Here is a 17,750-nt window from a genome sequence, read left to right as displayed (position 1 = left end):
GATTGCGCCGAAATAGCATGACGAAACGTTTTTCCTCGTGACTCACGCGACGTGCGCTAAATAAGTTGTTCATAGAAAAAACGTAGGATGAACAACATTTATATTCCTTGTTACGTTAATGTTAAAAAGAATAATTAACACTAGTTAAGTAATTCTGCTGGAAGAGAACAACAATTTTTTTATCTGTATAGTATACATAGTAATCTCTTATAATTGTGTGCATGTATTACATATCGTCGAGTGATTCATGTTTAGTGATTTCAACAATTATTTTTACAACATTATTTCATATTGAGTATTGATTATATTGGTATCAATTAGTGATTGTACTATCCATCTTTTGTAATACCATACATTTGTAAACGAGATGGATGACTCCTCGGAAGCCGAACTTGATTTTAAGCTAAAAATATGTGTGTGCCTTTCAGAAATTTATCTCTTAATTACAGATATACTTTCAGAATAGCATTCACCTACAATTCACATAGCCGTATTCATATCTGCATCTTGAAATACGAAATTGATAATTTGAAAATAATTAATTACACTGCAGATAAATTGTTTGTTCCAACTTTGTGTTTTTATGTTCTTGCACTGTTTATATTCAAATATTTACATCATCTTTGTTTTATTTGTTAGTGATATTTGTTAATTATGTATCAATCTATAGCCAGGCGTACATTTGTATTGTTCTCGCTCCGATTATGGAATAATGGACTTCACATCCACTAGTATCTACTTTATTAGATATTCTTTTTTTTATACCGTCTCCAATTTGTCGGCACGTATTATTGCTATAAAAAAAAAAGGAATTTTCTTTGTGTTCGAAACAACGAGATAGTCGCTTTTATCTCTCACTTTTTTTTTTTGACTACTTTCTTTGTAGTCTAAAATATCAAGCCACGAATTAGCCTACTTTCCCAATTATTCTGGAGCTTTGCTTCCTTACAAAGAAGAATACGAGAGGGATGTAATTACATATAATTCTCCTTGACGTGTGATATGCTCTTGGAAAATAGAACAACCAACCTCGCAAACGAACTTTCCTTAAGAGAGTTAAAAATTTTTGAGATTACTTTTACGCGTTGAAGAGATTTGTCGATGTTTGTTAAAAAATATATAATGACAAAATACGGAGTGTTGCTTGCAAGGCGATTTAACTTCAGTATCAAGATATACATATAATATCTTTTAAACTTTGCTTTTTAGTTTTTATGATTACAAAAAATTAATGAATAGCAAAAGGAATCATTTTTAATGTGAAAATTTTTTTGTATTCTTAGTTGTCTTAAGTAATAAATAGATATATGATTAACAATATTCTCTCTTTTTCTCTCTGTCTCTCTCTTTTTTAAAGAATTATTTGAAAAAGGTCTATAAAAGAAATAAACAATCTGAAAGATTTCTTGTCACGATAGTATTGACTTTTCCATGCTACTAATTAAGAACTAAACATTTCTCTAACAAGATCTTAGAATTATGAGTCATTAAATGCAGGTTATTTCACACGAGGATATTAGCAAAATTGCTCGTCAAACATCGATGTAATTAAGGCGACGTAAGCCATGGGTCACTGAAAAATGCTATGGACACGCGATAAAGGGAGCAAGAAAGGGCACAGTGTCACGCGATATCACGAAAGTATATGAGTGAGTATATATGCACATCTGACGGTGATTCTTAAATATCATTTTTTAATGCCCGATTTCAAGGCATCACGACCACACCTTCCTACTATGAAATTCAATATGAAAAAAATGAATATTCAAAACGCGGTTGCGATAGAATCTTACGAGTTTCTTGCGATCTTAACTGCTTTGATTATCACGTAAAAAATATTTATGAAATCGATTAGATACATTCTACTGAGTTTAATAGAAAGATAATGACTGGTTTTATCTTTCTTATTGTAAATTCTGAAGTAGCAAGATGATGTATTAATAACGCTTTGACATTAAAGTTGTCATTAAGACGTTATTAAGACGTTATTTGACATCATCTTGTCACTTGGCTTAACCTATCTAAAATTTAGTTTAAAAATTTATTAAAAATTATTGTACACATTTTTTAATTTTATTTTCTTTTTGTCATATTAAAATTATGGTATTTTGGAAAGAAAGGAAAAATATAATTTTTGAGAAATGGATATAAATAAAAATAGTGTTAATATTTTTATAAAAAGTGATAATTTGAAGGAATATAATGAATTAAGGAGAGTATAAAGAGGGTTAAGACAATATTGTATGCACAAACCAATAATATAATTATTTATTTTATTTAAATAATAATAACAGGAGGGAATAATAAAATATTAGTAACCTTCTCGTACAAATTGAATAGAAACATTTATTTCTTATCGTAGAAATTTTGAAGCTTACATTTTCTTCGAATGTCAGGCTTGGTCTTGTCAGTATTGAATTTTTTCTCATTTATCCAACGATGTAGTGCTCTCAAGCTTTAATATCGTCGTGCCCGACAAGTCGATTTAGACTATTTCTTAACATCTTATCCACCTTCATTAAATTATGAAGCAAAGCGGAATAATGTTGAAGTTCCATATAATACGATAATTAATATATCCCCAATATATATATTGTAATAAGTTATATTGATTAACAAATTAGTGTGGAAAGAACATGTAGTTACGTACTTTGAACAACTGTTTAACAAATTAGTAGCACACAAGTAGTGTCTTGTGAAGCTAAGTAAGTGAAAGCATTGAAGTAAGGAAAGTGTCAATGGAATAGAACTTTCAGTCATTGACTGAAGTAGTTAAATTCGGTTGTCACGCGGCAGAAAATTGGATCCTTACTTTGAAAGTTATATTCGTGGTAACGAAATAATTCAAGCATTCTAAGTTTTGAGCTTGAACTTTGAACTATTCAGATCTTTTGGATTTAAAAGTATCTATAGTACATTAGTATCTAAATTCAATCAAAATTGTCCTCTTATAGGAGCAGATAATAATCTCTACGTCTTTAATTAGCTTGAAAAAATATTTTCTATATCTGGATTTATAAAAAGAGAAATAATTCTTTTTTCAAAAGTTAATGGAATTGATCTTTTAAGCTAAAATATTATGAAATCATCAGCTCATAGTAACGTTAAGAATATATGGATTGTTAAAGTTGTTGAGTAACGAGTAACTATAGGCGACAACTTTTACGCAGCTTGTAACAGCGAATCAATTCATGTGCATTAAAATTTAAACTCTCTCTGAAGCAGATTTACCCGTGAAAAGCAGTAGAAACACGTCGTCGACTCTTGCATCGATCAGTTTTTTTTCACAGTTATAACAAGATGTTTTTTCGGCGTCACGTCATTCTTCTTTTTAAAAGTAATCTTAATATGATGTCCTTCATAGATATTATTGTCAGTTGGACGAAATCAGAGCTGTACATTTTGCACGATAGTCATATTGCACTCTTCTCGTGGAGCGGTCGAGTTTAATATTTCTTGCCAGATTAAATCATATTTTCCAAGACGCTGCAAAAAATTTGCTTAAAATTTCTACCTCGATGACTGAAACTAAAATAACCGAAACGATAAAAAAAAAGCGAATATAAAAAGGCAATATAAAATAAAAATCAGTTTTTAGGTATATATATATTATATATAATTAAGCTTAATATCTCTTATATATTTTTTTCTATATTTATATTTCTACATACTTATTAAAATTTTTTTTCTAATATTATGGTTTATATTTAATTGTTTAACAGTTATGACATGCTTTAAAAAAGTATGAAAGTATTCGATGACAATTAGTATAGAATTTATTAGAAACAATCATGGAAAATAATCTAGTTTGCTATTTTCACCTAAATTAATGTATTATAAGTGATTAGTGTCTTATTAATCCTTGTCAGAAATTTTTGTTCTCTAGTAATGAATATTGTGATACAGTATAGGATATAATCGAGATTGGAAATTACGAATAGTGCTGTTTCATTTTCAGAAATTTTCCAAAAGCTTTGATAAATAGCTGTTGTCGAGCGAACAAAGAAAACTTGCACGAGTCTACGTCCGCTGAAAGTTATATATAAGTAACAAATCTTCCGCATCAATCTGCCATACATTTGCCGATTAATCACACAATAAAAAACTACTGTTAAATCGCAATTCCTTTTCTATGTATGCTATAATGTATTATGTATATATAATATTTTATTGATTGAATATTATATCCATTTAATTTTATACTGATTGTTATACAATAATAATAATTTTATTGTAGTAACTTTTACAGAATTTAATGTAATTAAACAGTGTAATTAAAAATCCAAATTATTCAGAAGTTATTAAAAAAATTTTTGTTATTTGAGACATACACAATAAATAAAGAACGCGATTGGCTTGATTTTCTAAAAGATTACCACGATTGCTCTTTGAGTATCTTTATTGTATATTGAGTGATACGTATTTTCTATGGTAATTAGTGTATTTTCCTGTTGTAATAATAACAGTGTACAAAGAAGAGAGGTAAGAAAATAACGGTATCACGTGCAACGCGATAATGTTGTCGCAGTTAGGAGCTGCGAATTGCATGTCTATACGGCAACTATATAATTCTTACGAACTAGACCTACTAACCGAGACACGTCGACTATCGATCTATAATATTGCACGCACATATGTGTGCCGTAAGCAAACATTGTGGGTATGCGCTCACTTTAATGTCTGCGCATACGTAACGCAGGCAGAGAAAATAAAATATGATAACAGAAAGCCTGGAAATTTGAGGAATTCTGTATACTCGAGCGAATTAACATTATTATGTACAAAACGGAAATTTGTGTATTTCTTGATGAAACATTCTTTTAAAGTGTCTTTGCTCTATATTTTTTGTATATAGAATTATAGATATATGTTGCAACGTAAAACGTTATGATACAGTTACATATGTAATCAGTATAAATCTCTAATAAAAAAGAATAAGAAAAGTTGTACAAGTTCATTATTGCTAATATTCACTTTGGTCCGTTACTCTGGTAACAATACCTGCAAACAATACCATATTCCGTTATGAATAGCCGAAGTACATCGACCACGAAACTTGAACACATGTAGACCCAGATAAATGGCGAATCAGACCATTTAAGCAGAGAAGAGATTTCTTTGTTCTCTTGTGTATCATTGTAATTCGAATGAAAGAGCTCTAATTATGACGTTTTGCATTGTCATCTTTAACGAAATTAATTTTTTGATTTTTTAGTGGGCAGGGAGAATGCGAGTATATTTGTGTATTATCTCCATCGAATTTCTTATAATATTTAATTTATATATTACTTAATTAATTCAATAGCCACGTAGGATAAGTAAAGTATATTATTTGTTACTGACCAAAATTAAAGGTTAAAGAAAATTGTTTTAAGGTGCTATTTTTTGATATATCGTTTTATATCACACTTTTTAAGTACCTTATACTTTATATAATATGTTTTGACATTATCCGTTCCATGACGAAAAATTTTTTTTTGACAGGGCGAAAGTAGACGGCAACCGACGAGGCCCTACTGACGCAAGCTGGAGAATCGTGCGATCTTGGTGACCTGGGCATGGTTTTAGTTGTGACGGCGGGGCGATGACGCTCAATCACCGTCCGCCGTCATTAGCAGGAGTCCCTCAGGACTCACGCAGCTCCCTACTTCCGGTCCCGGTCTCCGACAATTATCGCTATTTAGCGAGGAACATCGTGAAAACTGTTGCAGCCGGGAGAAGATATGAGAGACCGCCCTCATTATCGAGATCACGGGCATGCCATGCCACTCGAAGAGGCACAAGGGCTGTTACTTCCACCCTCCAGAATAGGTGAGTTGTCTCTTTGTAGCGTGATGTTTTTTTTTTCGTCTTTAGAACATCTCCTTAATGTGTACAAAATAAGTAGCGGAACTACAATTCTACGTGGGATACTTTAAACAATTTAAGAATGAAGATTACTCAAATACATTATATAAAATATATTATTATATATAATATAAATTATATTTTAATTATTTTAGTTTTTTTTTCAAATATCTTACAAGTTATATGTTGATATTTTTATTTTATTTTATTTTTATTTGATTTGTATTGTCTTTAATTTGTAATGCTTATTAATTTAAAGTAAATTGTCTTTATTAAATGTCAACATTTGGCTCTTGGCCCTTCTTTTATTTTATATGTTTTATACTTAAAGAGCCTTATATTATAATATTGATAAAATCTTTATATTTTCTTCAGTTATGTTTTCATTTCCATAATTGTTAAAACTGAAATCACAATTTTAAGATAGTGAATGATGACAATTCATCTTTTTTGCACATTGTTGTTATAAATTTCGCTGATTTGACTGATGAAAATACTTGCCAGTTTATATATATATAATATTGTTTTTTATTTTAATAAATTTATTCAACAAATATTAGAATCTTTTTACGACCGTACAATTGATAAACAAACAATAATAAGAAGAAGGAAGCACGAAGCAAAGCCTATAACGGTCAATCACAATAATCTTAATAATATCGCAATCTTATTTTTCACAGATTTAAATTTATCATTACTTTAACATTACATCGTTAAATTTTAATATGTCTTTCAACATATTTATTATTAAAATCCAGATGTGCTATAAGCATCTAAAAATTGTTAGATTGCTTGTCAATTTAACTAAAGTGATATTACCACGATAGTTGTTTAGAGTTGCGTTGTAAGTCTGATAAAAATTTCGGCACGCGATTGGGGGAACTACATACGCGGTATATAAAATTCACACATTATTATAATAAGCATTGTGATCTAGCGTTGATCGTTATAGGCTTCGTGCTTCCTTCTTCTTATTATAAATTTATTCGTTTTAATAAATTATCCTGGACACATCGATATCATAGAAAATAATTTTCTTGTTTTTCCTGCAATATAAATGCATAATAGTGGAGTTTTAATTTTTAATTGTGCTTGTACACAATAGGTACATATAGTGCGTTATTATGCCCATCGTTAAAATGCTACAGGTTTAATAAAAGGGAAAGAGCTGTGCAACAAAGGTTTAGCCTTGCTCTGCGCTCGGTAGAGGATTACGGGCATATTATATAGAACGCGTGCATGCACGCGAGCATTTCTGCGTGTAAGACATAATACCTATATATGTAGACGTATTAAAATGCCTCGCGCGCGGAACGATTCAACTCGCCCGTTATTGAACTTCCAATACTTCCATGAAAATCCGACCTGAATTCCGCCAATGGCGGAAACCGCACGTACATATAATTCACGGAAATTCGTGGAAATTCCAGTTTTACGAGTGCCAGTCTGAAATCATAAAATTTCAACGTTTCTCTTTATTACTGATGTGGCCACACATGTGTAATGATGATAGCAGCGGTTACGATATCTCAGCCAGTATGTTCGCCTAAAAAAGTTCAGGTATCAAAGTTTTTATCAAGGTCAAAGTAAAGTGTATACCCACTGATTGCCCTAAGCATTTATTGTACATTTCCTATTTTCTCAATTTGTTTTGACTAATAGCTGTGTTGTACATAACAAAGGACATTTAAAATATATGTTACAACAGATTTTATGACGGGATACCTTTGTATTCTTCAGTAATTTTATAATAAATTATTCTTACCAATAAATTTATTGACATATAAAACAGAAATGCAATATTTTATTTTATAAAATAATTTATTTATAATTATATGTATTTCTATAGCTTTGAGGTGTGCTCTACATATTTTAAATTTAAATGAATTTAAAAAAAATGTAATTTTATATTTATTTGCTGATTATAAACAGTAACTACATACGCGTTTCTCGTTTAGCTTATTCTCTCTATATATATCTGCAATGAGACATAATGACCGCAAATTGCGTGAATATATTTTCTTCGGGATTAAAGTATAAACCACCTTTACACGTTATGAGGTAACTGCTAAATCAATAGATGTGATATCGTTGATTGTGCATTAAATTATTGCACAAACGAATCACGGCCGTTTTAGGAACAAAAATATATGGTTAAACGGATTCAATTTTAGCTCAATTTATTCGCGGATGAGGAAAATTACATGGTAGTTAATTATCATTTACAATTAGCGCGACACATCTGCGAAGTGCTGATCTTCTTCTTTACATTTCAGTCGCTATTGTCTAAAAATAATTTTGCATAAAATATATAATTAAAATAAGAAAAATAATAAAAAAAGCGCACATAATTAATAAAATATATAATTAATAAAAAAACATCCCCTTCTTAGATTCGACTATTTACGCTTAATGAACTGGTTCATCATGATATTCTTTCGTTCTCTCTCTCTCTGTTTTATGGTAGGTAACCGGGGACCTCTGAATGTAACGATTGTACAGGTTGGCAGAGGAAATGGAGGAGGTGGAGATGGCGGAAATGATTTACTGAGATTGGAACCACCATCGGATTTGAGACCGGCTCCGTCGCCCCTATCTGATACCAGTACTATCTTACAGTCTGACAACAATGACACTTTGGTTGGAGGTGAGAAAAAATATATTATATATACTTACACCTAAGTGTATTATACTCCCACTTCAAAAATTGCCAATATTTGCAAAGTATTTCACCGATCTTTAATTTTGATACGAAGAAAGGAATATTCTTACGATTTTTATCTCTTGCTACTAACATTTGAAATAAATCTTTGTGCTAAAGGTTTTGACTATATTGGGTTAGGGAAAAAGTATTTTTATAAATAATATATATATTTGTAAAATGACCTTTATTTTACAATATCATTGTTAAAAATAAACAAAATTTAAATTAAAAAGAAAAGATTTTAAAGCTTGAAATCTCTATTTTCGAAAGATTACTTTATTTTTTGAGTTTCTATGAGTTTGGTACTTTTTACATATAAAAACTACGAACTGAAAAAAATAAAAAATTTTTTTCACTTTGTGGGTTTTTACGTGTCCAAACGTAAAAATTTTTGTCTACCTATTGTAAAAGTTCAAAGTTCTCCCTACAAAATAGTTTTTTAAAAATATTTCTACGATTTTTTTGTTCCTGAGTTATTCGCGAGTTAAGTAAAGGAGAGCATTCTGATTTTGATTGCTCATACCTCTGTTAAAAATCATCATGCCGCAATTAAAAGAATAGATTTTTAAAGTTGAAACTTTGCTCTATTGAATGATATTATTGCAACAAACTTTTGTAACAAATGGTGGATTGAGGGAGGGTCCTTTTACATATATTATACTATGTAAAAAAACTTTTTTTCCAATTCAATATCTATATTATTAATATTAGAACATTCCAATTTTTAACGTCTAATTATAAGTTTTATATTATTTATTAAATTTTATGTTTGAGAGAGAGAGATGAACTAAAATACAGTTGTCAACAACATGAGAAGTATATAATAATAAGTAACAACAAAATATGCTCTCTTTTTCATATTTATTGTAAATAAATGACATATCCAAAATATATTTAGGTATATCATATCATGAAAATGTATAAAATCCATTAATTATTCGAAGTCCATTAATTTGCATATTTTTTCAATGAACTGACAGCGCTTTATATGCCATTTACTAATTCAGAGGTTTGGCTACAATTCGAATAATACATATGAAGATGTAACAGCCGACCACAAAACTTTTCAAATTAATAGTAATAATTAATATTAATTACGGATTAATTAATTAAAAGTAATTACTAGTAATAATTAAAAGTAATTAAGGACAAATTAATAGTAATAACGGATATAATTAAACTAATCTTGTTAAATTAAGCTTCGCTAAATATATGTGTAATAATTGAATGTCATAATGTTTGATTACAGCGTGATTATAGTGTTACAATATTCATTACAGTACAATATAGTATACATATATCACATTACAATAAAAAAAATTACCTTTTTTTTATTCCGCATATATAATTTTTTTCTTTTTATATCTATTTATTCTGAAATATATGTAATTATTTTTCTAATTAAAAGAAAGAATTTTATCACATTATTTATTTGCATATTACAATTAATATTTATAATTTTGTAAGAAACTAATATATTTGTGTTTAAAGAAAATATTCTATTATGTTTTGTGAAAGTATATTGATGCAAATATGAATAAAAAAATCATGAAGATTGTTAAAGTTATTAAGTCATTCAATGTTTTTGTTATCTTTTATCAATTGTAAAAACATACAGCAAGCAAGATGTATCATATAATTTATTTGGTATATTTCAAAATATTATGATTTTATTTAAATATACAAATACGTATATGATATCACGTTTCAAAATACTCATTAAGAGAATTTAAATATATTTCATAAGATTATATATTATTTTTTTATATTGTTTGTTATTGTGTTTCACATGTGATTTTATTTTAAATTTTTACAATTACATCAACGAGAAAAATATATTTTAGTTGTATCGGCTAAAAGTACAAACAAAACAAATTCTGATCAATTGAATCAGAACTCTAGTTATCGTAAATTGAATTTCTGATCATCTTGAATAGAATGCTTCATAAATTTAACTACAAGTATATGATTTGTATCTTTCTGATTGAATTTATCAGAATTCCAATTAATGTACAAAACTGATTTCTAGTGATATATTGCCTTCATGAGTTTTATAAATATTTGATTTCACTGAAATGGTAATTAGACATTAAACTGACTGAGATTGATGGATAGAAAACTTGATACCATTTCTACATGCAACAAAAAGGAAACTTTTTTCCTATACTTGGTTAATTGTGCTGTACGTGTGTGTGTGTGTGTGTATGTGTGTGTGTGTGGTACCATTAATTACAACTTTTTGGTGGCCCGCTAGTTATATTTCTTAAATATTGACTATCGAACCGCTCTGCGTGACGGTTTGTGTGACCTCATATCCTGCAACCGGAAGTCTTTCAGCAGGGAGCTTTCGGTTACAGTCAATTGTATACTAAGGAACGATGAAGGAAAAAGTCAGAGTGCACCAAAAATAGATGTATAAAAGACGAAAGAAATTGGTTATTAAAACGCTTTATATTTTAAATATATTTTTAGTATAAACATTTAGTTATATAAAAGTACAATAAATGTACAATATTTATTGTTGTGACCAACTATCTTTTGTTAAAATTGTAATTTATATTTATTACATAGAAAATCATAATTTTTATAATAATTTAATTTAAAAAAAAGACATTTTTGTTCTTTTAGTTACTATCAAATACACACAATGACTATTCTTTGAAGGAATTTAAATCAAATTGCATATAGTAAATATTACAATATAATTGATAATTACGGCTTGTATCGATTTATTTACAACTTTATCACAAATTTAATAGAAATGTAAAATTGATAAATCCAGGTGTCGATCCAAGGCTATTGCTGGGAACTGGTAGCGATCGCGCTTGGGAAGGTCGCTACCACGTCAAGGAACATCGACGTGCTGGGAAAGCCACCTTTCAGGGTCAAGTTTATAACTTCTTAGAGCGTCCCACTGGTTGGAAGTGCTTCCTGTACCACTTCTCTGTGTAAGTGCAATTTTTTGTATCTGCATGCAATTTAGTGTAGTTTTTTGGTGGAAAACTTGACAAAATATTACATCATTATCACTCAATGTGGTAACTTATTCGTAAGGATTATACGAGAAAAATTGACTATAAACGAAATTTTTAGAAATGCGTTCTTATCAAGAATAGTCTTTATATTCTATTTATTTTTTATCTCCCAATGATTATTATGTAATCTAATATCTTACAGCTATAATACAACTAATATAAAATAAAATAAAGAATTCAAAACGCGTATTATATCATTATTATCGATATATATATCAGTTATTCATTATCATTATTATCAGTTGTTTCCAACGCTCAATATATCAAAGAAAGGTTAACGTATTTGACGGCACTACATTAATCTTTTTTCACTTAATAAATATTATTAATATAATGCTTCAAGAAAGATTGATAGCTGTTCAAAAATTTTTCCTGCTTTTAAAGAGATCTGATATATAAATAGTTAAGTAGCGATGTCTTATATAATATGCATAATGTTTAGAAATTAATCCTGACAAAACGAGTGCTTTTAATTTATAGTCTTTGTCATAATCAATTATATAGTGAAGATAAATTAAAAAGATTTTCTTTTTGAATAAGTCAACAAATAAAAAGTTGCAAAAAAATATATATTTATAAATAAGTCAAACACGAATCGAGGAAATGCTTTTAAGAAAATTTAGATCTGTTTTTACAGTGATATGTTTTTTTCAACGTTATTGTATAATTTAAATTCACGAAGACGAAGTAAAAGAAGTTACGACATCGTAATTCAAGCAATATGTTTTTGGATCACGGTTTACGATGGGTACTGTAGCGAGGAAAGCACAATTGTTTATTAGAAATTTATATGACGGACGAAATATCTCTGTCCGTATGTGAAGCGCTTTATGCTTCCCTGGAGTATTCTTCAGTGTACGTCGATAAATAATAAAGCTTTATTGCCATGTGAATTACCTGTTGGAATTTATCGTAAAAAGTTGAGAGAGAATCAAATTAACGCAATATATTTTTGATTACAACACAAATAATATAGAATATACTATTTAATAATCTAGTATTTTTTAAGTTACATTTATTACAAGTATATGTACAAAATCACATAATTACATAATTCTTATTATGATATACAGGTTACAATTAATAGTTATGACATCTACTGATTATCTTTTCCTACAAGATATTCTTATAATTAGAAAGAACATATATTTTTCTACAATTAATCATTTCACGATCTTTAACAAGTAGGTACAATCTGTATTCTTATTAAAATAAACTTCGTAAGATAAAGATACGTAGAAATGACAAAGGAACATAGTATTTTTTTCTTTTCTTTACTTTCAAGATATCTACAGATTGTTCATACGTAGATAGTCGTATGATTCGCATAGCTTATATTTGATGCGCACAGATGGCGGACCCCATACTGAGGTAAGATTCTCTACTCTACGTCAGATCAATATTCATTTTTTACAATTTTTATCTAGAGCAGGGATCTGCATTAAAGTATGTAATTTTTGAACGTTTTATTCTTCAATTTTCTAATGTATCCCATTTTTAATTACATTTATCTTAAAATTAGAACTAATTTTTGTTATTGGAAGATCATGTTAGGTATAAATTATATATACCCAATTGATTAATTTTTTATACTATATTATGCAAGCTAAACTTATCAAGCATTATCTTCTAGAAACTACTTTTTTCTCTCGAAAGAGGAAGAGAGCAACGTTTCATAACTTACTAATGATTTATGCAATTCCAATATTGCAATATTTTACTGTCAAGTATAATATATTCCTGATGACAAGATGTATGTATGTACACGTTCAAAAGATATGCTTAAGATATGTGTTAGAGTAATACTATTGCTATTCTTTTTACATTCGATCTGTAGCAGTCGAGCAGTAGGAAGGGAAGGGATAGATATTGATATCTCGGTTATTTTACGGCATTACCATTGAGTGAAAGAAATATGCTAGGGTTGTTGTGCCAGGTGACGTTCCACCGACATTAAGTAATATATTGAGGTGTGTAGGGCAGAGAGTGGGATAACGCAGTTGAATCGGTATATGGTACCTCTGTCAGATCAAAGAAATTACATTGAAAGAAATTAGTCGTTTTATACATATATAGGTAGATAAATAAGTGAAAACATTAATATTTCATTACGCTCACACATGTATAAATGCAAATTTTTATCGTCTTTTTATATTCCAAAATAAAAAAAATAGCTTTATGAATTATTTAAATAAATATATTAATTACGTATAAATATGAAACAAAAAATTTTTTTAATATTGTAAAGAAGTGTAACTGCTGACTGATTGTGTGTGTGTGAGTATCACCGGACTGCATTAATACTTCTGTCTGTATTTAGAGATCACTATTTTTCGGGATAATATTACGTAGGAAAGGGAAGATTAGTGTGTCAGTTTTTTGAATGTATTTTCGAGCATTTATATAATATTTTTTTTAATACAACGATATTTTCTGTCTTTATCTTTACATCATAAGAAATCATAAAGATATATAAATTATCGTGATTAATAAAATATATCTCTTAAAATATATCAAATTTAAACTATATTTTGTTATTACGACCTCCAAATTTAAATTTTATGTGTCATTAGGATATTTCAAGTTGCCAAGGATTACCAATTTGCAACGGTAAAATGAATTATAAAAATAAATTTAACGAAATTATTATTATATCGAAAAATACAATTTTAATAATAATATTTAGCATGCTTGATTATTTTGTTGATGCCAGATTTCTATTTAAAAAATTTCGATAATGCATATTCTATGAAGCTGATATTTTATTTAGATTTTAAATGTCTTACTATTTTCTGATTTTTAACTTAATTTTCTCTTTATTTAACTTAATTTCGCTATCAATAAGCATGGAAACTTCTTTGGCCGATAAAATTGTACTTTCTTGTCGGATACTGTGAGATTTAGTGTTAATATTATGCTGAGAATGGCTAAAATGTATAGCCAAAATGTCCGGAAATATCAAACGTCGATGTAATCACGTATCATATGTTTTATTAAATATTTATATTCTATTAATTTGTGCATTTCTTACCGCGCTGACTCCTATTTGGCCGAATTTAATTTTCTTCGTTTTATTAAAATATAAGGAGTTCATTATTAATTATTGTATTTAATTTTCTTTATTTTCTCGATTTTAAATATTTAATATTTTTATTTCGATTTTTTTATTTAATATATATTATGTTTGTAAATTTATTACGATGTTTATAAAATTTTTATTTTATATAATTAAATTTAGAAAATATAACATTTATGCAACATAATCTTACTGGTATAAATTTATTCAAATTATTTCAAGTGTCTCAGATTATCAAAGTTTTTATTTATTTATTATGAAATTCTTTGTACACATATCAATCACGAAGCAATGATAAATATTTTATATAGAAGTTTTCTCAACACGCACTTTAAAATAAAGCTGCGCGTTTGTGTACTCCGTAGCAACTCAATTATTGATATAACGAAGCCTACGTCACACTTGCACCATGTGCTGCACATTGAGCATAATGGAGACAGTTTTGTGAGAAAAGTAGGATTGTATATGTGCACATAATATTATGATGAGCTAGTTTTGATATTACTGCTTTAGTTTTAAGTATATAAAATTAAAATAGTAATACATAAATTATATTTAAATATTAAATCTTATAGAACCGTACATGTGAGAAACACAACCAATAAGAAATAGTCTTTAACAGTCGAGCTGGATCTTAGGTGTTATTATAATTCCGTGTGAATTTATATGTATATTACGTATGTAGTCTTTTAAATTGCGCGCCGAACAATTTTTTGATCTTGAAACGCCATTCTACGAAACTACCGCAATGATATCACGAGTTAAATTATCTAGCAATTTAACAATTTTGATGCTCATAGTATCTTGGATCTTAATAATGTTGAATGACATATTAAAAATCTGTAAATAATTAATTTATATTGCGAAAAATATAAATTATTACACGCGAAAAGTATAATACAATGTAACATATCTTTTTCAAATCGAGTAGGTATCTTAAGTTTTACGTTATACGCTAAGAAACGACTGTTAAAAAAAAAATTAAAATTTTGTTTACCACATATCTTTATTATTGAAATGTGACATCGAAGTATGGAACAGTGCTATATAACTTTGTCCTATCCTTTTATAATACGCATTTCCGATTCATGAAATATATATATATCATCAACCGAAATATGCCTCACGTAAGCATGAAACGTATGCTTATATATAGCAATTTCAATAATTTAACCTAAATATTCTGACCACGAATTTTTCTTTCTCTCTTTCTTTTTTTATTTCCCCCCTTTCTCTTTTTATTTATTTGTGCCTTTTTATATATACGTTTTCATTTATTTACGTCTTAGAAACGAAATCCTCGTGATATTCCGTCATTTATAGTGAGTTATGAGTCCTACGTCATTTGCAGTTTGTTCTTGATGCCTAGAGGATGGGAAGTTATCGTTATTTTACGATAGAAAATTTTTCATGAGATATCAAATGCGCAGTTGGAGAATGACATAGATTTATGATCATGAGTACTCTTCAGTAATGTTAAAGATGAGAGAGAAACAAGATCGTTGACGAACTACCCTAGGGATACGCGATGGAAAGATTATCTAACCAATCAATACCAATTTTTCTCTTACTTTTATAATTTTGCATATATTTAAATAGACGCAAAATATATACGATAATGAGTCAAATATTCGAAATAGTTCTTTTTGTGAATACTTTTATACTTCTAAATCTTCAATAAATCTAAATCGTCAATAATATATTTTTTTAATAGATAGAAAATAGCAAAATTCCGTCTGAATTTAAAAAAAACGTCTTTTCATTAAGAACAATAAAAATATTATATACAGGGTGTTAAAAGAAATCATTCAACATTTACATAGCTGATAGTACCTATATACATATCATACTGCGTAAAAAAACTTGAATAAATATAGATCGAAAATTCCAACCATTTCGAAGATATAAATAATTTTGTATGTTAGTATCATAACTGAACTTATCGGCTTTTACGTGTCGTATGCGATGCGATGAAGATTTACTTCAGTATTTAGAACTTGCGTTCTAAATGTTGTGATTTAATTTCCGTACATACATTATAATGAAAAATTTCGCTATCAGTAAGTTGACACCAACTAGCTGTTACAATTGGATGGGCATTATGGGAGATCACCTCATTGGACCTGTAATTCCCCCAAATAGGCTATTAGTGCTACTTATCTCAATTTCTTTCTTTTCACGTTGTATGCAATACGTAGAAAAGATAAGTCAGTTATGATACCAATTTACAAAAGTGTTTATGTCTAATGTTTGAGCTTTCGATCTATGTTTATTAAAGCCTTTTTATTCAGTATGGTGTGTACTATTATATAAATTTTGTAACACCCTCCATACATAATGATGTATATATTTTAGTACACATTACTGCATTTTCGCCGTCTGTAACGGAAAGTCATTCTTTTCATTACAGCTTCGCTACTTTTTAGCAAAGAAAGATATTGTTCATGAAATTTAAACGTATCGAGGAAACACGAGTGTGTAAGAAAATCTGACCATATGAGTGCGTCTCATTCTCATATGAAAATTCAAGTAATACTAGTCCGCAGTGAATTTTATAGCTGCAAATATTCAATTGAAATGCAATTTTGTCAATATCTTTAATAAGTCAGTATATTACAAAATGAGGATAAATTATATCGCTTTAAAAATTAAAGCAAAGAAATAAAAATAGAATTTTGTTGGGAGCGTGACGGTGAAGAGCGCTAAACGGGTTTCTGCGCCTTGTGATCGCTCGCGGTAACGAACGAACCTATATAACAGTAATCTTCTATGCACGAAACCCACGAATTCCGCATTGCAGTGGACGTACTGTTATATTTAGTCGGCGTAAAATCGACAAATATCATTAATTGGCCACGACCTTTCCCATACAATCGTTGTTCTATTTCCCAATAACTTGACCAGATATGTTCCATGCCATGAAAATAGACATGCTTCGAGAAACTAATCCTGATTATTATTAGACCGATAGAACTATTCAACCAAATCTTATTAGGAAACTAATGAAGATCACTTTCTTAAAACGAAGTTAGTAATAAATCGTGAGGAATTAAGACAGAAACTCCTTTGAGATTGTATAGCAAAAATT

The 17,750-nt window shown here is 28.7% G+C and overlaps 1 protein-coding gene across 1 annotated transcript; it reads left to right on the top strand.

The window, feature by feature from the left end:
* Window positions 1-5,723: 5,723 nt before the first annotated feature.
* On the top strand, window positions 5,724-11,503 carry LOC108774281 (potassium voltage-gated channel subfamily KQT member 1). The gene is made up of 3 exons (XM_018540348.1): window positions 5,724-5,811; window positions 8,315-8,494; window positions 11,334-11,503. Exons 1-3 carry the CDS (start codon window positions 5,724-5,726, stop codon window positions 11,501-11,503), a joined length of 438 nt encoding a protein of 145 aa, XP_018395850.1.
* The last annotated feature ends 6,247 nt before the right edge of the window (window positions 11,504-17,750 follow it).

The sequence above is a fragment of the Cyphomyrmex costatus genome, unplaced genomic scaffold (genome assembly GCF_001594065.2).
Source record: "Cyphomyrmex costatus isolate MS0001 unplaced genomic scaffold, Ccosl1.0 scaffold241, whole genome shotgun sequence".
NCBI lineage: Eukaryota > Metazoa > Arthropoda > Insecta > Hymenoptera > Formicidae > Cyphomyrmex > Cyphomyrmex costatus.
Note: the sequence above shows the minus strand (reverse complement) of the source record. Positions and strands in the feature narration are given on the sequence as shown.